At 38.7% G+C, this 25,167-nt stretch overlaps 2 protein-coding genes across 5 annotated transcripts in view; one reads left to right on the top strand and one right to left on the bottom strand.

Moving 5' to 3' along the window:
* The window catches only part of immp1l (inner mitochondrial membrane peptidase subunit 1), a 65,859-nt gene extending 46,647 nt beyond the window's left edge, over positions 1–19,212 (bottom strand). Inside the window, exon 1 of one of the 2 annotated variants that reach the window (XM_055649263.1) lies at positions 19,079–19,212. The gene's annotated coding sequence lies outside the window, so the exon portion shown is untranslated. The remainder of the gene's footprint in view (positions 1–19,078) is intronic. The other variant, XM_055649264.1, reaches the window with a different exon arrangement.
* A 106-nt stretch (positions 19,213–19,318) lies between these two features.
* elp4 (elongator acetyltransferase complex subunit 4) overlaps positions 19,319–25,167 on the top strand; it is a 169,796-nt gene continuing 163,947 nt past the window's right edge. Inside the window, exons 1-2 of one of the 3 annotated variants that reach the window (XM_055649259.1) lie at positions 19,319–19,508; positions 22,726–22,761. In XM_055649259.1, coding sequence (XP_055505234.1) covers positions 19,373–19,508; positions 22,726–22,761 — 172 coding nt within the window. In that variant the 5' untranslated portion in view covers positions 19,319–19,372. Of the gene's footprint in view, positions 19,509–19,814; positions 19,882–22,725; positions 22,762–25,167 lie in introns of those variants that run through there. The other 2 variants (XM_055649260.1, XM_055649261.1) reach the window with 2 other exon arrangements.

Raw genomic sequence — 25,167 nt, 5'->3', positions numbered from 1 at the left:
TGAGATTCTTTATTTCTTGTAGTTACACTTTCTTTCAGGTCTTCTGTTGAATACGTCCTGAATTGAAGGATAAATATCATACCATAATCATCAATTGGTACTGTGCATTTGCATTCACAGAACAGTACATTACAGGAACAAGCCCTTTGGCCCACAATGTTTTTGCCGAACATAATGGCAGGTTAAACTAATCTCCTCTGCCTGTATATGATCCATATCGCTCCATTTCCTACATATTAATGTACCTATCCAAAAGCCTCTCAAATACCACTGTCATATCTGCCTCTAGCACCACCCCACGTTCCAGGCAACCACCATTCATCATGTATAAATCTTGCCCTACACAACTCCTTTAAACTTTGTTCCTCTCAGCTCAAAGCTTTGTCTTTAGTCATTGGCATTTCCACCCTGGGAAGAAAGTTCTGAATGTCTAGCCTATCTATTTGCAGTACGATCTCTAAACAGTGAATGTCACTCCAATCATTGATACCTGCAGATAGCCATAGTGGAAAAATCGGCATCTTTCAGTACATTTAAGTTAATGGTACTGGTTTTCTTTCATAATTAGAAATCTGAATTGGATTTATTATTAAAAATGGATTTCCACTATTAATCACCGTCCACTATAACTTCCTATTGCAAGTGTGCCTTTGTTTTCCTCAGATGTACAAAACCTAATGCTACTATTGTTCAAGACGTTGGTGATGCTGAATTTGGAGTGAAATTAATTTTGGTCACCCTGCTACAGGAAAGATGCCATTTAACTGGAAAAAAGTGCAGAGAGAAGGACAGCACGGTGGCGTAGCTGATAAAGCTGCTGCCTCATAGCACCAGAGACCCAGGTTCGATCCAGACCTCGGGTGCTGTTTGTGTGGAGTTTGCGTGTTCTCCCTGTGACCACATGAATTTCCTCCGGGTGCTCAGGATTCCTCCCACATTCTAAATACGTGCAGGTTTGTAGGTTAATTAGCCTCTGTAAATTGCCCCTGGTATGCAGGGAATGATCCAAAAGTGGGATAACAGAAAATTAGTGTGAACGGGTAATCAATGCATAGTGTGGACACGGCGGGCTGCAGGGCCTGTTTCCATGCTGTATCAATGTACTAAACTATATTATTGGGTTTCGCTGAGCTGAAGTCAATGTATTCCTTGGATTGCATTATAGCTTAGTTTTTAGTCAGTCAAATACTTCCTTTAAGTAATCTACTTAATCCTGAGTGTCGATCAGCATGTTATTGGTGTTGAGTGCCATCTAACAATACTATCAAATGCACATTTAATCATTTTGCAATCATTGAGAGAATACCAAATATGCAATATTTGAATTCAAAAACATAATGTATTGGTAAAATTCCATTCCAAAAGTTAAAACTTTTTTTGCTAAACTCATGTCATTTTCTAAACTTATATATTTTTCTCATTATTGATTTCATCTATCGATTTTAACACTGATGCTAATACTTTCATGTTTAGCCAAAAATTCAACAAACAGCAGCAATACATGACAGCTTACAAAATTGGACAAATAAGCCTGCAAGTGTCTCAATCCAAGACATTATGTAATAGAATTGTATTCGTGTTACTGATCAGTTATGACAGGGAAGTCTACTGTTTTCCTTCCTCCTTATTTAACAAAAAAAAACCTTTCGTCTCATTCTCATAAACACGAACAGCAATATCTATCCATTTTTAATCCCCAGACTTCAAAACTCATGAATAAAAATTAATCATTTTACTTGAGCATCCAAAATATGCTGAGCCTATTAGACAAGAACAAAAGCATATGCACAAAAGAGTTTTAATAAATTTCAAAGCCTGTCAGAACAGCACTCTCATTTAAATTATAAATTGCAAAATATTCAATGAAGGATCTGGACTGCAGTGCCACTAAGCAGATTACACAAAACCCTGCGTTCAGTATGATAATGTGTTCAAGGCCTCCCAGATGGGAGTCTGAAATAAAAAAGGCTATCACTGTAGCAAGGGAAAACTCCTTGTGATCTCCACTCTCTACACTGCAGATGACAGCCAAATAGTATGTTGATTATTCTGTTTGTGTTGCTTAGCTCATTTAATACAGGATAAAAGTGATGTGATCCATTGTGAATTCAATAGGTTCTGCTGTGTTATTACTCTTAATGTAATTAAGCCTCCGATTTCAACTTTATGATACACCATACTACAATGCTAAGAGAATTTTGGAAAGCAGAAGTAGCATTTAGGCCTGGCACTGACTAAGGACAAATTTGAGAGCGTTTAAGTCTAATGAAAGAGATTGTACAATGTTTATCCAGCAGTAATTGCTAATAAGATGCTGAGGAACAAGATTTGATCATCACAACAATTAAAGCAATTTGGTAAAAAAAAAATTCTTATAAGAAATAAACTTGTTTAACATCTAAATTCTAAATGGTGAGGGTAGACATTGTCATCAAATCATTAAACAATGATTTTTTACTTGATTGGATGAGTCCTAAAATCACTACCAACATATTTCAAAAATTCCACCATCTGTTAAGTGATATACACACAGACCAGACATGAAATATCTCAGTAACCAACTACTGCTAAATCTGAAGTAACAATATCATAATCACTAATCCTATTGTAAAAGCATCATCATGAATTAAGAACATGCAGTCTCAAACTGTCAGTATCAACAATGATAGCTGCTGTTAATTGGAAATAAATTCAGCATGTAAAATAGAAAAAAAACACTCGAAAAATTTAACAGACACTAACTAGAAACTAATTATAAAACTACAAGCACTTCATAGGATTTAAGATATGATTATAAACTAAGCTTGGTAGTTATAATTTAATCTGCACTCAAATTAGATTACTACTCGTAATCATTCACAGATAAATATTTTAACTATATTGTGTGATAATGTTCAATAAGAAAGGCTTGCAAATTCAATTGCAGTGCTTAGTTTTGCTTCCATTATATTTATTTTCGTTGTATCATACAGGATGGAAACAGGTCTTTTGATCTCTTGCCAGCCAACATGCCCATCTAAACAAGTTCCATTTGCTTGCATTTGATACATATTCCTCTAACCCTTTCTTATCATGTACCTATCCAAATGTACTTTAACATGTTTTTATTGTACATGCCTCAACCACATATTAAATCTTCCCCCTCAGTTTAACCCTGAGCTCTCTAGTTCTTGATTCACCAACCCTGAGAATAAGATCCTATCTATGCCTTTTGTGATTTTACACACCTCTGTAAATTCATCTTCTCAGTCCTCTACGTTCCAAGGAATAAAGTCCTCCCCTGCCATCCTCTCCCCATAACTCAGTCACTCAAGTCCTGGCTAAATCCTTGTAAATCTTTTCTGCATCCTTTCCAATTTAATGGCATTTTTCATATAGCATATACAAATCAGAACACATTACTCCAACTGTGGCCTCACCAACATCTAACACAACTGCAGCATAACATTCCCAATTTCTATACCCAATGCCCTGATTGTTGAAGGCCAATGGGCCAAAATACCTTCTTCATTGCTCTGTCTACATGTAATACCACTTTCAGAGAACTATTAACTTGTATTCCAATGTCCCTCTGTTCTACAACTTCCCCAGGGCCCTACTGTTCACAGTGAAAGTTATAACCTCTCATTTCATTATAATTTATTGCAGACTTTAAACATACAGAATTCTCTGTAGCTGCACTTATACAGATCTGCATATGTAATTTGCAGAGTGTTATTTGCACTGCAGTAGTAATCTCCCAGGTAAATACTTTATCTTCACTTTTGCACTTGGGTAAGAGCTTATTTGGACAATATTCTCTATCTTGTAGTAGTTGCAATAAATGGAATTTACTACTGGATAACTGTGGCACTCATGGTTCCCCTGAATGGCAGTCTTTGTCAGGAGAGATTTACATGCAGACAAATATTATGGGGTTAAAATTAAACTCCGAAGTCTCATCTGCTGTTTGACAAAAATACTGTAAAATGCACAGACTGACTTTCCACATTACAAATTATCAAAACAGTGTTAGATATAAAGTCTCATGAAATTTAAACACTGCAAAAATAACAGTGAATATCAAAAGCCATTAACAGTTTTACTTGAATATTGGGTTTACTTTGAAATGGGAATCTGCTATCAGTACCAGTGACACTCACTTCCAGATATAACATACTCTTGGGAAATTTGTTAATTATGATTGAGTTAACAATAAACCATAGTTTATATGGCCTTGAAAATCAGAAGCTTATTGTGGAAGGGTTATCTGTCAATTTCTTTAACCTAGAAAATTTAGAGCTAAAAGCTGTTGTCAAATAATGGAATACATTATTTTTAAAGATATTCTGTGTCAGTTTTAATAATGATTGGCAGGACTTCGAATTTCATGACTGTGCTTGAAGTTCCAACTCCAAGCACCAGATTCTGGTTTATATTACACTGCAATACTGAATGAGCACAACTTTGGAATGGAACACTTTATTGTCACATGGGACAAGGCACAGTGAAATCCTTGCCAGAAATGAAGAGCAGTTTGCTCCTGTTGCTTAAGTGGTATGTGTTTTTTCAAGAACAATCTTTGTGGCAAACAATATTTAATAAATATCGCTGAGATTTGACTAACAAAACATTTTTTAAGAGCCCTACATAATTCAAAAATATCTCTAAAACAAGTGCCTCAGAGCAGGGAACACTAAGTTAGAGAATAGTTTAAAGCTGCAGCAAGTAAGATTTCAATGTTCTTTTCCCGGTAAATATAACAATTAAATACTCTTGACCCATATATCATTTTTTCCACTCACAATCTCACTTAGATTTGTTTCACTGGCAAATTTGGAATTATGATATCTGGTTCTCTCAGCTCAACAGTGATTACATATGAACTGAAAAAATGAACATGGGCACATGAGTATCATGAGCACATTATTTTTTTTACAAACTCCACTCATAAATATATTTTATTTCCCACAGGAAATCCAATATCAAAAGTTCCTACTATTTTCAATTTTAGTAATCATGGTCCTGAGAAACTTTATCAAGGTCTAAATATGCCGTGTTGAAGGTTCTGCAACCCATTTGGTATTTTTAATTCCCAAAGTTAACTTGGATAATCAAATAAGATCTCCTCTTGCTAAAGTCATTGTGAATCAGCCTAAAACTATAGATGGTGGAAATCGGAGATAAAACAGGTAGTCAGCAGGTGATGCAAAATCCAAGCGTCAAGAAGCAAAACTGTCATTTCATACTGATGAAAGAAATATATTTAAAAATGCTAGCAAGGACAGTTGCAGAGAACAAATATAACATTTGTGGAGACCAAGAGGATCCAAGTAACACAAATCATAAGATCATAAGTGATAGGAGTAGAATTAGGCCATTTGGCCCAACGTTTACTCCGCCATTCAATCATGGCTGATCTATCTCCCTCCTAATCCCATTCTGCTGCCTTCTCCCCATAAACTCTGACACCCATACTAATCAAGAATCTATCTATCTCTGCCTTAAATATATCCACTGACTTTGCCTCCACAGACTTCTGTCGCAAAAAAAATCCACAGATTCATCACCGACTAAAGAAATTTCTCCTCATCTCCTTCCTAAAAGAACATTCTTTCATTCTGAGGCTATAACCTCTAGTCCTCAACTCTCCTACTAGTGGAAACATCCGCTCCACATCCACTCTATCCAAGTCTTTCACTATTCTGTACGTTTCACTGAGGTGCCCCCTCATTCTGCTAAACTCCAGCGAATATAGACCCAGTGCCATCAAACAAATGCTTCCTAAGAGAGGGTGGTTAATGCTTGTTAATCAGAGCTGATCTGTCTGGTGAATTTGTGAATGAAGGGTGATCAATGAGTGCAGAAGAGCAGGAAAAAAAGACAAACAAACAATGCTGTAATTGTGAGAAGCAGGTGTAGGCCATTTAACGTAATTAAATAATGTTGCATCTCCTTTGGGTACATCAGAAAATGCCATGAGATGGGGTGTAATTGGTGGAGATGAAGGAGCAGATGGAATTGACACCACAACATTCCAAAATGAAGGGCGGGCAAGTTGAGTCAGGTGGTTGAATTCTATTGAAGGTAATGGAAATTATGAAGAATAATCTGTGGAATATGAAAGCTTGGGTGTTAAAGAAGGGGAACCCAATTCTCACTCTGGGTTGGAGGAGAGGGGGTGAGTTGAGAAGTACAAGGAGTGGAATAGATGTTCCTATTCACTGTCAATACGTTTGACTCTTATAATCAATATCATTATTTTATCAGCTAAAAATGTAAGATTGAATGGCCTGTTGATGAAAAATAAGATTTATTTTGTCTTTCTCTGAATTCCAATTGTTACCTTTTGTCACTCTACTGGGATCTCCTTGGCATTTTGTCCTATCGTACAAATCCAATACATTTCATTTTGATTCCCCTGTACAGGCCTTTCATTAAAGCAATTTAATTAAACCTGGGACAAAATAGACTAGTTGGTTTTGAGATTGTAAAAATGATTCAAACAAGTATCTTTCCATGTCTATCAGAATATTTTTGCAATATTATAACAGAGTATTGTTAACAGCAATTTGAATAGTTAATAGCATTTCCAGAATCACCTTCTGTAGATGGAAGTAACTAGAAGATTAATTGTAGACAAGCAAAGAAAAATACTTCTCTCTTATGATGCTTAACTTTCTTTCCCTTTGTGACCTGAACTGCAATATATCAAGTTTACCTGCAGTTTCATTCTGAAACCACAAGGTGCTGGCCATTCTACATTTTTGTTTGAAAATCATTTGAAGTGCCAGTGACCCTGTTTGCACTACATCTACAGCATCAGATTAAAACAGAAACTGCCTTGCCCATTCTAAAGATTGTGTGAACACACTTTCTGCACCCTCAGATAGATTCCATCTGTCTCCTCTCCAGGTTTGATTTAAGCCTGTTAGTCTATCTACACCCTCTGCCTGCAAGACTACCCTTGTTAATGCAAGGGTGTTACTGTGTGTTTAACTGATGAATAGATTCAAGCAAGAGTTATCTGTTCATCATCAATTACATTCCAAATACAACCCGTTAAGACCCTGCTCTTTTTCTGTTCCCTTTAAAACCTAATTTTTGGCCTTTACATGTACATTTATGAATGGGCTGACAGAAGATGGTGTGTCTGGTACTGAATTTGAAGCAATGGCATATTATTAAGGGGCACATTAGCATTTGGACTTTTTTTTAAATTAATTTCGATTTTCATTGTATAAAGGAAATCCATGTTGTTTGATTGGTACACAATGTTCAATCAAACAATTGCTATCTCGCCTGATTAATTCCACAGAAAAAAAGCTAATTGATGTCTTGGAAGGAAGAAGTACTTATTCTTAGTGTTAGTAATCTCAGAGAAAATGGGCCAACGGAAAGTGGGGTGGAAGTTAAATGCAGCAAGAGGCAATGGCTATGCGATAAAGCAAAACACAGGACTGAAATAAGGTCTGAGAAGGAGAATGATTGTCACTGTGTGAAACGAGACCTGCTGAATGTCATGGCTTTAATGACATTGGCCCAGAGCCTGCTCAGCTAAACAGGAGCTAGTCACAATTTTCACATTTGCTACCAGCCAAGAACCTAGATTAAAAGGTGTTACACTTTTTTTCCATTTTATTAATGTATTGCAGACAAATATTATTAGGAAAATGGATTAACGTACTAAATAAAAAATATAACATATCAAATACAATGGGCAAATGTTATAGTACAATACAGGCCAATTGAGAATAGTATTGACATTTTTAAATTAAGACACCACAAGGCACTGCAAGAAATGGTATATATTTCTGAAAGTAAAGGAGCAAATAAAGAAAGTAGGTTAAATGAACAATGCCATCTGCACACAAATCCTCAAGAACAAAGGATACGTATTAATATTTATCAACATTTTCTCTGTTAAATGCATAAGATATTTTAATTAGCAAAGACAAATTTATAATTTCACGAGATTGATCCCTGGGATAGCAGGACTATCATATGAGGAAAGATTGAAAATATTAGGCTTGTATTCACTGGAGTTTAGAAGGATGAGGGGATATCTTAGATAAGCTAGATGCAGGAAAAATGTTCCCAATGTTGGGCGAGTCCAGAACCAGGGGCCACAGTCTTAGAATAAAGGGGAGACCATTTAAGACTGAAGTGAGAAAAAACTTTTTCACCCAGAGAATTGTGAATTTGTGGAATTCCCTGCCACAGAGGGCAGTGGAGGCCAAATCACTGGATGGATTTAAGAGAGAGTTAGATAGAGCTCTGGGGGCTAGTGGAATCAAGGGATATGGGGAGAAGGCCGGTACGGGTTAATGATTGGGGACGATCAGCCATGATCACAATGAATGGCTGTGCTGGCTCGAAGGGCCGAATGGCCTCCTTCTGCACCTATTTTCTATGTTTCTATGTTTTCTATCTTTCTATAACAGCAAATCAGACTTGTCAGAGTCAGTTGTGGATGATGGTGAACAATTGAATAGCTATTGGGACAAAGTGCCTCTCGAAACAAATATTTTCACTTCCCAAGTGCTATATTGCAATGGCCAGAACTGTATGCAGTATTCAAGAAGTAGAAGGACTCAATGCCGTGTTCATGAAATCCTTCAAATCCACAAATATGCCATTGTTTCTCCGACTACAATTAATCAGTTTTGATGAACACACATCATCTCGTCTGTCAGCAGATCTAGAAGCAAACGCACTACTTTGAGCTCCATCAGAGCAAGCAATTTTTAGGAAGATCAAGAAACATAGCATCCACACTAACTCTTGCAAATCTCCTGCAGAAGGGCTCTTCAAGTGGTTTGAAGCACACGGTAACTCGTCAAGCACCTCAAACATTGTGCTGACACATGAATAAGGTGGTGAATGAAGCATTAATAGTGGAAGAAGCATGCAAGAGCCAATCAATCTTCCCACCCATAACCATAGAAGAAAGTCATTCTCAATGCTGAGTAACTGCCTGTGAGGAGGAAGAAAAATGCATATTGGCAGTGCACATATTAATGGCATCACATGAAGCCTTCAAGGTATAACAGCCAAAATGATTCAACATTTGGTATCTCAACAGAGCAGTAGGGGCATTTCCTAACCAATCATTCAGAATCGGCTATTACAACAAATGCAGGCATCACAAGACAAATTTAAGTTGTTAAACTATTATATTGTTAATAATAGGACTTTATAATTTCTCATAATTATAATTTAAATTGTTAGGACTTTTTTTTCTTGGAGCATAGGAAGCTGAGAGGTTACCTTATAGAGGTACATAAAATCATGAAGGAATGGATAAGGTGAAACGCCTCAATCTTTTCCATGGATAGGAAAGACAAAAACTAGAGGCCATAGTTTAAGGTGACAAAGGAAAGATTTAAAAAGGAACTGAGGGGTGGCCTTTTCACAGACATTAGTGTGTACATGGAACGAGATGACATAGGAAGTGATAAAGGCGGGGACACTTACAACATTTCACTTATGCAGGTTCATCTATTCAAAAGGTTTGGAGGGATATGGGCCAGGGATATCAGCAAGACACAGGCAAGTGGGACAAGCTCGGTTAACCAATTTGGTCAACATGGATGTGTTGGGCAGAACGGCCTGTTTTTGTAGTGTATAGCTCTCTGACTCTATGCAAAGTAGTAGGAGAATGCAGATGAAAAAATAGAATGTCCCAAATTATTAGTTGCGACTAAGCGATCAAAGACATTTTTAGCTTAATTTTTCCAATGAAAATCATGACAGAATACAAATAAATTATAAATCCAGTTTATTAAAACTGTTTTTGATGTCACATCAGTGCAAAGTAATGGAAAGGCAGAACTGGGAATGTATTCATATTCACAATTTATTGATGAGATTGAGTGAATAAATTGCCATTTTGTTGCACTCTAAATTGAATGTTTTTTTAAACTATTTAACAACAATAAGGTTCCAATATCACGCAGATATTTTACCATGAGGCGAATTCCTCAAAAACATTTTAGAGCCTCGATAAACAGATAAACTAAATTTTCACTGTCACTTATGGCACTGCTCCACCTTTTATTAAAGCAATCCAGAATTTTAAAAATGTACATTGAAATTAGAAATAAATTCTAATGTCACTTTAATGGAAAATCACACGGGCCTATTTTGAAACATTCTGTTCTCTTCAGGTTAGATCTTGTATCACTCAAAAATACTCAAGAGCATAACCTTCAACCTTTGTAAAAGGCAACTAATCATCTAAAACATGTCTTGATTTAAGTTGGGAAACAAATCGCTTGCTACAGTTAAATATCGTTATTAGACTTTACATTTTACATTTAACAATTTACATAGCACCTTTAACATAACAGGCCATTGCAAGGTATTTTAGATGAGTATGCAAAACAACATTCGACACCAAACAAACAATAATAAATTAGGCAAGTGGATACAAGGAACTGCAGATGGTGGTTTACAAAATTAGGCAAGATGAGTAAAATCTTCATCAAAGGGATGGGTTTTAATCAATATCTTAAAGCATGAAAGAGATAAAGTATTGTGGAAGGGTTTAGGGAGGCAATTCCAGAGAGAATCCCATTATGAACAGTATAAAGGCGGGGAAAATTGAATCATCTTCTTTGAGATCGTAGTTTCTAACACATGCTGGGAGATACTTCTGAGTATCCCAAGAACCAAAATACTTTGTTTCACTGTGCAGCATGCCACAGAATGAAGTTGGAACACATGATAACCCACTCTACTTTCAGGTGATGCCACAGCTAATCTGATTTACAGAGTATAAAACTTTAATCGGCAGATGCAAATACCATCACATACCAGGAATGAGGAGGAAAAGAGGCTTTGTAGTACAATGGCAGATGCCACTAAGAAGATTAGGAGCACAAATAGCACTGATGGCAGTGTAATTCTTTCCCCTTTAATTATCAATCATTGCAGAGTTAATAGAAGCTTCTCAAAATATATGAGGATTAGGGTATCCATGATATAATGTTTCCAATCATTTATTAGATACATATTCAGCTGAACACTGTAAATACTCATTGTAATTCATGTTATAAACTGGATAGATCATCAAAACATTTTTAATAACTCAACTTGCTGATCCTGACCTATATGTGTGTTTCATGAACATAATTCTTTAATAATGCAGCATTTGCCAGTGACTGTAAAATTCAAAAGGCTTCAAACGCTAAGGCCGTCAACATTCTTTTTTGTTCAGTTTCCAGTGTCCTTGTATGCAATTCAAACCAAGTACCATAGGTTTCAATTTTCTGCCATTTTTCAAAATCACAATCTATGAATGTGAATGAGCTTGTGGGCTGCTGAAGCATTACTGCTACAGCAGTTAGCTATCTGTCATCTGTGGAAATGTTCTCTATTTATTTTCCCACTGTTCTTACTATATTTAAAATTGTCCAACTATTCGTGACAGAGGCACATTATAAAATTCAAAGCTTTTTTGCAATCGCTCGAATTTCTGTCTCAGTGGCTATTCTGCATGCATATTTAGCAAAGCACAGTTGTAGACACATAACTGGATCATTAGTATCTTTCAGAACCAGGGAATGTGGCACGCCTCTCTTTCTTCAGTCCTTTGTCCCACATTTTGGTCTCTTAGGATTAACAATCTTGTCACTACTCCAAAGCTTAAATTGTCATGTAAAGACAACCATCAGCATTTCCTCAATTTTCTCAGCAATCTACCAGAGACACAGGAGCAGCTTTCCAGCCATCCTTTCAGTCAGATATGATTCGTAGTCTGAGAATAAAATAAAGAAAATTACATTAAAATATTGGTCGAGAAGATGATATTGGGAAAGTGGAAATATAACAGAAAATGAAGAAATTCAAGTAATTAAGAATCTCCAGCTTGAATTGCATCTTTTGTTTGGCTAGTAAAGTGTTGATTCTCTGCCATTGTGCTGCATGCTGTGCACTTTCAAATTTGTAGCATGATTTACGTGTCCACCATATTGGAAAGATGACAGCACGTGCAATGTAGAATACGGAAATCTTAATGTCAATCAGTGCACAATGCTGATTTGACACAAGTGCTGCCTAATTGGACCTCAAGGAAGCAGCTAATGTGCTGTTAACCTTGCATGGAGAACCAAATATTTAGCAGCAGGACCGCAATCCCTTTGACACTTCTTTAAAATGATCATCAATTACTTCCAAGTTTGTTGATGATTTATTCAAAATGATGGTTGGAGTAATTTACAGATTAATCTTCCTCTCTGATAATTTGAAATTGTGTGGGTTTTGCTATTAAATAGGTAAATATATTTCTTCTGAAAGGGAGAAATAGTAGCAAGAGATGTCAATTATCATAAAAAAAGCAAAAAGAGTTACCAGAAAATAAATTACACAGGTGCATGACAGCAATAGGCACAACACAATTTTTAAGCAAAGCAGACATAATTGACACCAAATAAGATACAAATCCATAATCAAATACGAGGAATGTGCATAAATCCAAGGTTGCTCCAGTAACGATGGATTTAAGGATCTTCCCTTATTTGATAAACCTCAGTTGTTCTAAATAAAATTATTTCCCTCACTAAAGGAGATGTGCAGGACAACATCTTTCCAGAGTGTGGTGCACACCTGGAATGCACTGTCAGTGATGGTGATGAAGGCAGATACGATGTGACATTTAGGAAGCTTTTAGATAGGTATATAGACATGCAGGAAATAGAGAGATATGGATCAACTGCAGACAGAGGAGATTAGTTTAACTTGGCATCATGTACAGCACAGATATTGTGGGCCGAATGGGCCTGTTCCTATGCCATACTGTTCTATGTACTATGTATGAATAAAGGGAATATCCCAGATAGGATGAGTGTAATGGAGCAGTTAAGGTCAAATTAAGCTTAATTGTCTGTGTGATGTGTTGATTATGGCAAGGCTGCAAAACATTCCTAGCAATCCAGATTCTTATAAAAAAGGGAAGCCAAAATTATGAGGCAGAAATGGCTAGTTCTCATTCAAGCAGAGTGAGTTATCTGAAGTCAGACAATTCCTGCAAGTTGCAAAATGCCTAGACAAAAGATTATTCCTAAAGCTTGCATTCAGCTATGTTTTAACAGAACAGGAGATCAGAGACAGATGAGTCTGGGTGGAAATGGGATGATCAATTATTAAAGTTGCAGGCAACAAGAAGCTCAAGGTTATTCCTGAAGACTGAATGTAGGTGCTCCACAAAGCCATTACCTGATCTGGTTTGGTTTCCCTGATGTAGAAGAGACCACGTTGTGAACTTCAAATATAGGAAAATTAAGAAAGTTATCTTACTGCCAAACATGAATAACAGTATCACGGGAAATATTGAAAAGAAAAACACCAACACGAGAAGGGATAACTATAAGGTGAGAGGGGGAAAATATAGTGGAGATGTGCGGAGCACGTTTTTTTTTACACAGACAATGGTGGAGGCAGATACCATTGTAGCTTTTACGAAGCTGTTAGATAGGCACATGGATTTGCAGGGATTGGAGGGATGTGGATCACTTGCAGGCAGCTAGACATGTTCAGCATAAACATTGTGGGCCGAAGAGCCTGTTCAGGCTATAATGATCTATGTGCTATGTTTGGTCCTTGTTACAAAATAGCAAGAAATAGAAACATAGAAAATAGGTGCAGGAGTAGGCCATTCGGCCCTTCGAGCCTGCATCACCATTCAATATGAATATGTCTGATCATCCAAAATCAGTACCCCGTTCCTGCTTTCTCCACATATCCAAATGTTTAATTGGAAGTAAACTATGATTATTGATTGCCCCTAGCAGTGAAAATGACAGGAATCCAGACTTCCTAGATGAAAATATGAAGCAACATTATATTCCCATTCCCCCATAAAATCCAAATGTATCTGAAGAGAAAAAAAAAAAATCACTCCGTTGCAAACCGCACTGGTTACACTGGAAACTACTGGAGCATCATCTTCTCATTGCTTATTTTGTTTGATCATAAGATGAATAAACATGAACAATTGTTTTTGTTCTGATAAACGTCATATGTGTTTTTCACAATACAAGCGATCAAATTTCTAAGCTGGATATACTTGCCCCCTAAAGGTGCATTTTCACATAGTCAATGTACAACATAATGCAACCTAATGTGGTTCTCTACAGTGCACATTCACTTTTTACAGCCTTTTATTTATGCATTAAGAAAATGGAATTGTCCAGTAATTTGAATTAAGCAGCTGGAATAAACGAGCACTGGAAGCTTTTTTGAGCTTGTTTGAATCATCCAGTGATTCAAATTAAGTGATTTTGAATTGACAAGAGTAGTCTGTATAATGAATTCTAAATGTCATTATCCTTTTGCCTGTGGTTCTGTATTTTTCAATTTACTGTTGACGAGTGACAAGATTAACATCCCTCACCATAATGTACAGAACTATATAATTACAAATGACCTCATTGCAAGTGCCTTGAAACATGTATTATAGCATGTGGTCTAAAGCAATCCACAATTACACAAACTTATTTTATAACGTAAATGATCATTAAAGTAAAATACAATCTTATGAGTTTTACACAATTCTCCTTAATTTTGCCTTATTTGAATATATTGGTTTCCTTGATTCCAATATAATTCCTTTTTCTACCTGCAGTCAGACAAATGGTCATGGGGAAAGTAAATCGCAAGGAACGCCATTTTTTTTTAGAAACTTATAAATGGTCCTTTAATATCTACAGTGCAATTATTAGACACTGTTAATGACTAGGAAGGCGTTGCATGAGACATTGCCTTACTGGTTACTTTACACCTTTTTATAAATGATGAAGGATTTCAACAGAAAAATTGCTGAACACTATGGTCTTCTTCAAACAGTACCATGGAATTGCTTACAAGAATTGTGAAACTGCAAGATAAATTTCAATGTAATGGCTCATGCATGGACAGTGTTATGAAGAAGGTTTAACAGTAAAGGTTTAAACAAATAAGTATAAAGAAAACTGAATACCAAATAATACTTTAATAAATTAGTAGATCTCAAATAGCTCTGCACAATACGAGTTACATCAGAAACTAGACTTGACTAGTCACATAATTAACCTGCCTGAGGGAATCGGAGACTGGATATTCTGTGATGAATGACCAAACACACCCTGACTGGTCACAGTACAGCACAGGAACGTGCACTGTGGGTCACGATTTGTTAATCGTGTTGCTTAAATGGCTTTTTATCTCAGTACAAAATATGGTATTTGAGATGGTTAAAAGGATCAGAATTTTCACCAGGAAAATGGGGACAAAATCAGGCAAAATCAATTGTTCGAGATTGGGCTCACTTGAATGATGTCATCTGCAAACTTGTAAATAGAGTTAAAGCATAATTCCACCGCACAATTCTGAGTGTATAGGTAGTTAGCAGCGGACATTGCAACCTCTCCGGGCACTGGTGTTGAGAACTGTTGGTGATACTAGTACATAGGCACCACTACAAAATTGTCACGTCAACATATGTTTATCGCATAATACAATGGCTGATAAATTATCCAATAGCGTGTTTTTCTACTGTTATTTTCGTTAACTTTAAAATCAGGTTATGGGTCAGTAATGGATTGTCACATAAAAATTGCAAATGTTTGATGGCATATTCAGCTACATGTGCTGGGATCTTTGTTCTTCATAGTGTATATAAATGACTTGGACATAAATAGGGTTAGTTGGTAGGTTTGCAGAAGTCAACAAGATTGCTGTAGTTGCAGTGAGGGAAACTGTCAAAGTATATTTCTTCTCTCCATCCCATTCCTTCGCTCCAGAGATGCTTCCTGACCCGCTGAGTTACTCCAGCATTTTGTGTCTACTTTCAAAGTATACAACGGGATGTAGATCAACTGTAGAAATTGGTGGAGAAATGGCCTATGGAGTTTAATCCAAGCACTTTGGGAGGTCAATTGTAAAGGGAAGCTATGCAGTTGATGGCAGGACTCCTAACAGCATTGATGTGCAGAGAGATATTGGGATCACAGTCCATAGTACCATGAAAGTAGTAACACAAGTAGATAAAATGGTGATCAAAACATATAGTATGCTTGCCCTCATTGGCAAAGGCATTGACTATGAGTCAGGAAGTCATGATGCAGCTGTGTAAGACTTTGGTTAGGCCACATTTGAAGTATTAGATGGAGTTATGGTCTCCCCATTATAGGACGGATGTGGGGTCTTTGGAGAGGGCACAGAAAACGTTTATCAGAATGCTGCTTGGATTAGGTGGGATTACCTGCAAAGATTAGGTGGGATTACCTGCATCCCAACAGGATGTTTTCTACAGTGCATCTGTAGAAGTTTGTAAAAGTCATTTGAGACATGTCGAACATCCTAAGCTTTTGAGGAAAGAGAGGCTTCATGTACTTTTTTGGCCATAGCTTTAATGTGGTTGGTCCATGACAAATTTTTGGTGATACTTACATTGGGAACTTGAAGCTCTCAACCATCTGCACTTCGCCACTATCGATGATGACTGGGGTATGTACACTACCTCAGTTTCTGAATTAACAAAAGTAGTTACTTTGTCTTGCTGACACTGAGGAAGAGGTTGTTGGCTTGATACCTTGCTACTAGGCTCTCTATCTGTATAAATCTGTCTGTATAATCTGTTATCACCTAGCCCACAGCCATCAATAGGCTCCATCTTTCCTTGATCATTGTTATTTCATGAATATCTTTCATTCATTTGTTCTATATCTCTCTATATCACCATCTATATCTCTTATTTCCCTTTCCCCTGACTCCAAGTCTGAAGAAGGGTCTCGACCCAAAACATCAACTATTCCTTTTCTCCAGAGATGCTGCCTGACCTGCTGAGTTACTCCAGTGTTTTGTGTCGATCTCCTTCTCTTCACTGTTTGAGATCGAGCTCACTATAATGATGTCATTTGCAAACTTGTAAATAGAGTTAAAGCAGAATTTGGCTGTACAGTTGTGAGTATATAGATAGTAAGGAGCTGAGATTGTATCCTTGCGGGAAACTGCTGTTGAGAATTATCACAGAGGATATTTTGTCACCTATCCTCGCTATTGATGGTCTATGGATCAAGTCAAGGATCCATATGCAGAGGGGGTGCAGACTCATAGGTCCAGGAGTTTAGAGACCAATTTGGTTAGGATGATGGTGTTGAAGGCAGAGCAAAAGTCAGTTAATAGGAGTTGGGTAAAGTACTTGGGGGGGGGGGGGGGGGGGGGGGGTTAAGTTGGGAAGGGATGAGTGAACCGAGTTGTGGAGGGAATGGTCTCTACAGAATGGGATAGGAACAGGAACTAAACCATCCCCTCCTCAAGTACTTTACCCTGCAAACAGAGGAAATGTAACACCAGTCCCTGTATTTCGTCCTTCACATCCATTAGTGAGACCATGCTGAGATTAACCAACTGTTTTAGTGAAGACTTGTTCATGGTCCGCCTAGATTTGCTGGTTGCTAACCTATTTAATTTCCTTTCACATTCCCATATTGACCCTTCTGTCCTGGGCCTTTTCTATTATCAGTATGCCACCACATACAAAACGAAGGAACAGCATCTCATAATCTGCTTGGGTAGCTTACTACGTAATAATATGAACATTGAATTCTCTAATTTTAGGTAACTCCCCCTCTTATTTTGCTACCTTTCTCTCCTGTGCCCTCCTACCCCAGCCCACATTAATTTCTTCCATTATCCTGCCCTCCCTTTGTTCTCCACTCCCGTTCCCATCCACAAGGCTTTGTCCCACTCTTTTCAGGCTTTCACCCCCCCCACATCCCTCCACCCCCCCCTACACAATAAGTCTGAAGATGGGTCCCAAAACAAAATGTCACCTATCCATTCCCTCCTAGATGCTACCAGACTGGCTGAGTAACTCCAGAAGATTATGTTTTGCACAAGATTCCAGCCTCCGTAGGTCCTTGTGTCTACAGTGGATCAAAGCTCTCTGGGAGATTGGAGTTAATGAGCGCCATATAGTCAGTTATAGAGCATGGAAACAAGCCTTTCAGCCCAACTTGCCTATGCCAACCAGGATGCTTCATCTACACTAATCCCACCTGCCTGCATTTGACCCATATCCTTCTAAACCGTTCCTATTCATGTACTATCCAACTGTATTTTAAATGTTGTTATAATGCCTGCCACAACTACCTCCTCTGTCTGCTCGTTCCATACATCCACCACTGTCCATGTGAAAAAATGATGCTTGGCTTCCTATTAAATCTTTCCTTTCTCACCTTAAACTTATATCCTCCAGTTCTTGATTACACTACTCTAGACAATAGACTGTGTATTCACCAGATCTATTCCTCTCATGATCTTATACAACTCTTTAAGATCACCCAGCCTCCTGCGCTCTAAGGAATAAAGTCTATGCTGCCAAACCTCTCCCTGCAGTTCAAGTCCTCGGGTCTTGGCAACATCCTCAGAAATCTTCTCTGTACTGTTTCCAGCTTAATAAACATCCTTCCTACAGCAGGGTCACCAAAACTGAACATAATATCCCAAATGTAACCTCATCAATAAAATGCATTTCAATACTTTCACAACTGATTAATTTCAGGTGAAAAGACATGCAATTCCATGAAAAATGAGAGATGTTATTAATCTTATTTTTTTTTTAAATTTGCCTTTTAAAGACTGTTGATTTTCCACCACGGACAATAACTAAGTTAATATTCAGTAATAACTTATCTACTTGTTAACGCACATTCAAGCTAAATGTTTAACTATTGTCACTCCACAATTGCCTTAAATTGGCATATTTTCAGACCAGTTCCAAACTATGGCTGTCCAACTTTCAAATACTGAAAGTGAACATTATTACCTATTGCATTTATTTCCAATGGTTTACCAGTCCATGTATTTTCTTATGCACGAAATCTTAATTTTGTGGATTCATTTGAGATTCACATTTGTGCACAGACCGGTGCACTGTGGGATTTGTAGTTCATTAGTATCCCATCATTCATTGCCTCGGGCATGCACAATAGGCCCCGGCCGACCTCCACTGACAGTTCATAACCATTCAGTGCATGGTTCCAACGTATTTAAAGCTGTCACTTGTAAACACACCCAATCACAGTGCTTTCGAACGCTAAAAGAGAGAAAGTACCTTTTCCTCCAATACGTCAGATAAATAATACTTTTAAACAAATTCAACCGTACTTTCCCTGAAAAGACGCCGGCAGTACCGGGCCGGGTGGGGGGGGCGCAGCGACGAATCAGAAGAGAGCTACGATGCGCTACTGACGAGTCCGGTTTGTAAAAGGTGGTCTGATTGGGCGGATTGTTCACGTGACGCTCGGCGGTTCGGTTCTGCCCCCCCCCCCCCCCCCCCCCCCCCCCCCCCCCCCCCGCGGAACCTTTCACCCAGAAGGCAACGGGCGGCGCCAACGGCCGCGGGAAGATGGCGACGCGCGCGGGCACGAGCTTCCAGAGGAGAGCGCGAAGCAAACGGGCGCCGGTGCCGGGAACCCGGCCGTCGCTGCATAACGGGCAGCTGCTGCTCTCCACCGGGGTGCCATCCCTTGACTACCTCATAGGTCAGTGTGCTAGACCAAGCGGCAAATAACCAGAACATGGCACAAAATGCTGGAGTAACTCAGCGGGACAAGCAGCAGTCAGACTGAGTCTGAAGCTCGGTATAGGATCTTTGGTCTGAAGCAAAGATTATACTAGAGCAGAGCTGCTCTATAATCTTTGGTCTGAAGGGTCTCGACCCGAAACGTCACCCACTCCTTCTCTCCAGAGATGCTGCCTGCCCCGTTCCGCTGAATTACTCCAGCAATTTGTGTCCATCTTCGGTGTAAACCAGCATCTACAATTCCTTCATACACAGTTTAGTTTATTGTCGGTACACAAAAATGCTGGAGAAACTCAGCGGGTGCAGCAGCAGCTATGGAGCGAAGGAGATAGGTAACGTTTCGGGCCGAAACCCTTCTTCAGACTGAAGATTTGTTTATTGTCACTTGTACCGAGGTATAGTGAAAAGCTTTGGTAACCTGCTAACCAGTCAGCGGAAAGACAATAAATACTTGGTTACACTCGAGCCGTCCACAGTGTCCAGATGCACGATAAGGGAATAACATGTTGTGCAAGATAAGCCAGCAAAGTCCGATCAAAGTGTTTAAGAGGGAACTGCAGATGCTGGAGAATCGAAGGTTACACAAAAAAGCTGGAGAAACTCAGCGGGTGCAGCAGCATCTATGGAGCGAAGGAAATAGGCAACGTTTCGGTCCGAAACGTTGCCTATTTCCTTCGCTCCATAGATGCTGCTGCACCCGCTGAGTTTCTCCAGCTTTTTTGTGTAAGTCCGATCAAAGCTAGTCTGAGGGTTAGCAATGAGGCACATGCGTTCAGGACTGTTCTCTAGTTGTTGGTAGGATGGTTCAGTTGCCTGAAGACAGCTGTGAATCTGGAGGACATGTGCTTAAACCTAGAAACTCTTAAAGGTTAATGTTGCAGTGAGATTCTGGTGGAACATTCAGAAAAAAGCCATTCAGCCTATTGTAACTCTAGTCTATATATCTGTAATCTCCCTCTCCCCTGACTTTCAGTCTGAAGAAAGGTCTCGACCTGAAACGTCACCCATTCCTTCTTTCCAGAGATGCTGCCTGTCCTGCTGAGTTACTCCATCTTATGTCAATTTTCGGTAACTGGTCCATCATCAGCCCTGCAATGATTAAAGTTCAGCATCGACACAGGATTACGAAGTGGACACAGTATCGAAAGAGGCAATTGGGGCTGAACCAGATCCTCTCTGAGAGGTCGCTCTCAGACTAGAGCAGACAGTTGGCAAACTTTCTAGCATTTGACCCTGAGATGTCATAGACCTCCAGCTATTGACATGATTTCTAAGACTGTCTCCGTAAGACCACTTGATTTTGTTCCTGCATCGTTTCCCGGCATATGTTACTTCTAGCCTTTTATTCCCAGGCATCTTCACAAGCTGTAAAGTTGATTTTATCCTAAACCCTGATGAACCCAAAATTGGCATGCTAGTAAACCATCACCTCGGCATTCACAGACTTTTTAATTCAGTTTTAAGATTTCCATTGTTATTTTCACATCCCTCTTACCTCTAATCTCCTGTGGTCCCACAACCCTCTGATTATTATATATTACAACTCTGGCAGCACAGTGATACAGCTGGTGGAGATGTTGCCTCGAAGCACCAGGGACCAGGTTTGTCCGGAGCTCAGGTGCTGTCTGTGTGGAATTTGACTGTGCCTTTGACTGAGTAGGTTTCCTCCGGGTGCTCTGGTTTCCTCCGACATTCCAAAAAACATGCAGATTAATTGACCTGTATAACCTTGTCCCTGGTGTGTAGAAAGTAGATGAGTAAATAGGATAACATGGAACTAGTGTGAATGCGTGATCAATGGTCGGCATGGAGTTGGTATGCTGAAGGGCCTGTTTCCATGCTGTACCTCTAAACTAATCTACACACTCGTAATCTGGTTCCCTTGGGACTTCTATGATAGCAGACCAACGTATTTTACAGACTACCTAATATTACTCACTTTTTGTGTGCTTCATATTTGAACATTGCATTTTTTAGTGAGTGATTGGATTCAGTAAACGGAATAGGAAATAAAATACTCTGACCTTGGACGTCTCAGTTAGTATATTTCATCTTATTAAAACAAGTTGAAATATACAAGACCCTGGAGGGTCTCAGTGGATCAGGCACCACCTGTGGAGGAAATACAGGTTCAATATTGACTTCACATTCAGATAGTGAACACTTGCCAAAGACTTTGCAAAAGGTATAAAGGTGGTAGCTATGTTATTCCCATATTGAAATCCATTCATTTTTACGATAAAGATCTCCCACATTTACTAGATTACAGACCTTGGTATTTACTTCCTCATCTAATTATTATTTATTCATATTATATTGGTCCTTTTCCAGTAATATTTCTTCTTGTATTGGTTTATTATTGTCACATGTACTGTAAAAAAATAAATATATATATATATTTTGTGCTATCCAGGCAAAACATACCATATGTGAGTACCTTGGGTAATGCAATTGAGAAAACAAATGGAGTGCTGAATATAGTGTTACAACTACAGAAATAACATTAAAAAAAGGAATGCAACATCGTGGATTGGAAGATCAGAGATTCATCCGTAGTGGCCGTTCAAAAGTCTGATGACAGCAGGGAAGAAGCTATTCTTGAATTTGGTGGTTTGCTCTTTCAAGTCTTTGTACCATCTGTGGAATGAGAGAGGGGAGAACAGAGATGACGGGGGTGTGAGTGGTCCTTGATTATGTTGGTTGCTTACTGGAGGCAGTGTGTATTGATGAGTCGGGGGGGGGGGGGGGATTGTTGTAGACTGATTTGTGTTTCTTGCAGTCTTGGGCAGAACAGTTGACATACCAAGCTGTGATGCATCACAATGTAATGCCTTCTATAATGCATCTTTAGAAATTAAGAGCCATTGGAAACACTAAATTTCTTTTGTCTTCTGAGGAAGTAAATGTCTCTGAAGCCTTAGTCTTCTGAGGAAATCAATGTAGTTGAAACAGAACAAATTGTAGTAATATAGTGCCCCATTGTGTATTCTTTTATATTATTTTTTCCCATCAGAAGAAACCTGTGGTATCATTTTTTCTTTACTTTTGACTTCAAATGTAAATATTGTTCCTTCCCATCCATCCTTTGTTCCCCACCTCCCAAATCCACCCCAGTCATGAGACTGAATGTTGAGGGTAAAATTAAATGCATTAATAATTCTAATTTTCTTTTTTAGGAGGAGGCTTGGCTGTTGGAACTCTTCTCCTGGTTGGTAAGTGATATTAGATTTTTTTTTAAAGTATTTCACCGTTATTGCTTTTTTCAAATTATTGGATTGCATAGTATTGAATTGAATGCCTTGCTGGGCACTTTTTTAGCTCAATTAAGAGGCAACAACTTCGGAGTTTTGAGTTGGATATATATACCATATGAGATAAGATTTTCTTCCAATGAATTCCTCAGCTACCGTGGTGAAAGTGGAACTCTCATCTCCAGATCAATGATCATCACCTCTGGCCACTTGTCGCCAGCAATTACTTAAACAATCTTGCAGCCATGTGTCCCTATGTTAAGTTTTGTCACAAGCAACTATTTGTACTTTAAAAATTTTAAGTCATAAAGTATGAACAAACACAATTTGACATTTGGCCACGTACTTAACCAGATATTAGCTGGCCAAACTTTGTCCAAAATTACTTTTTTTAAATAAAGAAATAGTGTGAGGCTTAGCGATAGAATTCCAGAACTTGAGGCTGCAGCGGGTGCAGACTTGGCAGCCTGTAGTCAAACAATGATTGCAACCAATGTTGCATTAAAATGTCATTGACTTTTGGAAATTGGCAGTCCTGAATAAACTGCCATTATTTCTTTTTTCAGATCAATTTTACTCTTTACCATTTGTTGGTATTCGGTGTGCAGTGCATTCAGAAAGTATTCAGACCCCTTCACCGTTTCCCTTTTTTTGACGTTACATCCTTATTTTAAAATTGATTCAATTCATTATTTTTAATCATCAATCTACACACAATACCCCATAATAAAAAAGCGAAAATAGGTGTCTCAAAATGTTTACAAAGTAATTAAATAGAAATAACTGAAATATCACATTAACATAAGTATTCAGATCCTGTACTCAGTAATTTATTGAGGCACCTTTGGCAGCGATTGCAGCCTCAAGTCTTCTTGGGTATGATGCTACAAGCTTGGCACACCTATATTTGGGTAATTTCTCCCATTCTTCTCTGCAGATCTTCTCATGCTCTGTCAGGTTCGATGGGGAGCGTCGATGCACAGCTATTTTCAGGTCCCTCCAGAGATGTTTGATCGGGTTCAAGTCCGGGCTCTGGCTGGGCCACTCAAGGACATTCACAGACTTGTCACAAAGACACTCCTGTGTTGTCATGGCTGTGTGCTTAGGGTTGTTGTCCTGTTGGAAGGTGAACCTCCACCCCAGTCTGAGCTCCGGAACGGTCTGGAGCAGGTTTTCATCAAGAATCTCTCTTTACTTTGCTCCATTCATCTTTCCCTCGATCCTGACTGGTCTGCCAGTTCCTGCCGTTGAAAAACATCCCCACAGCATGATGCTGCTATCATCATGCTTCACCGTAGGTATGGTATTGGCCAGGTGATGAGCGGTGCCTGGTTTCCTCCAGACGTGAAGCTTGGCATTCAGGCCAAAGAGTTCAATCTTGGTTAATCAGACCAGATAATCTTGTTTCCCATGCCTTTTGGCTAACTTCAAGTGTGCTGCACGTGCTTTTACTGAGGACTAGCTTCCGTCTGGCCACTCTACCATAAAGGCCTGATTGGTGGCGTGCTGCGGATATGGTTGTCCTTCTGGACGGTTCTCCCATCTCCACAGAGGAACTCTGGAGCTACGTTAGAGTGACCATCAGGTTCATGGTCACCCCTTGACCAATTCCCTTCTCCCCCAATTGCTCAGTTTGGCCGAGTCCTGGTCGTTCCAAAGTTCTTCCATTTAAGAATGACGGAGGCCACTGTGCTCTTCGGGACCTGCAATGCTGCAGAAATTGTTTTATACCCTTCCCCAGATCTGTGTCTCGACACAATCCTGTCTTGGAGGTCTACGGACAATTCCTTCGTCTTCATGGCTTGGTTTTTGCTCTGCCGTGCACTGTCAACTGTGGCACCTTATGTCGACATGCGTGTGCCTTTCCAAATCATGTCCAATCAAATTAATTTACCATTGATGGACTCCAATCAAGTTATAGAAACATCTCCAGCATAATCAATGGAAACAGGCCCAATTATGAGTGCCATTGCAAAGGGTCTGAATACTTATGTAAATGTGATATTTCAGTTATTTATTTTTAATTACTTTGCAAAAAAATTTAAACACCTGTTTTCGCTTCTTCATTCTGTGGTATTGTGTGTATATTGATGTTTTAAAAAAAAGAATTTAATCCATTTTAAAGTAAGGCTGTAACGCAACAAAATGTGGAAAAAGTGAAGGGGTCTGAATACTTTCTGAATGCACTGTACAGATGCTACATAAGCAGCTTTCTGTTTTATTTTGGAATTCCGGTAACTGCATTATATTATAGCCGACATATGCAGCATTGATTTTTCTGCTCTCTTCTTCCTCCATTTATAGCACCGCTAGAAAGAATGGTCTCCTAATCTGAGGAAAGACATTCTTGTCATAGCGGGAGTACAG

This window comes from Leucoraja erinacea, chromosome 18 (assembly GCF_028641065.1).
Source record: "Leucoraja erinacea ecotype New England chromosome 18, Leri_hhj_1, whole genome shotgun sequence".
Classification (NCBI taxonomy): Eukaryota; Metazoa; Chordata; class Chondrichthyes; order Rajiformes; family Rajidae; genus Leucoraja; species Leucoraja erinaceus.
Note: the sequence above shows the minus strand (reverse complement) of the source record. Positions and strands in the feature narration are given on the sequence as shown.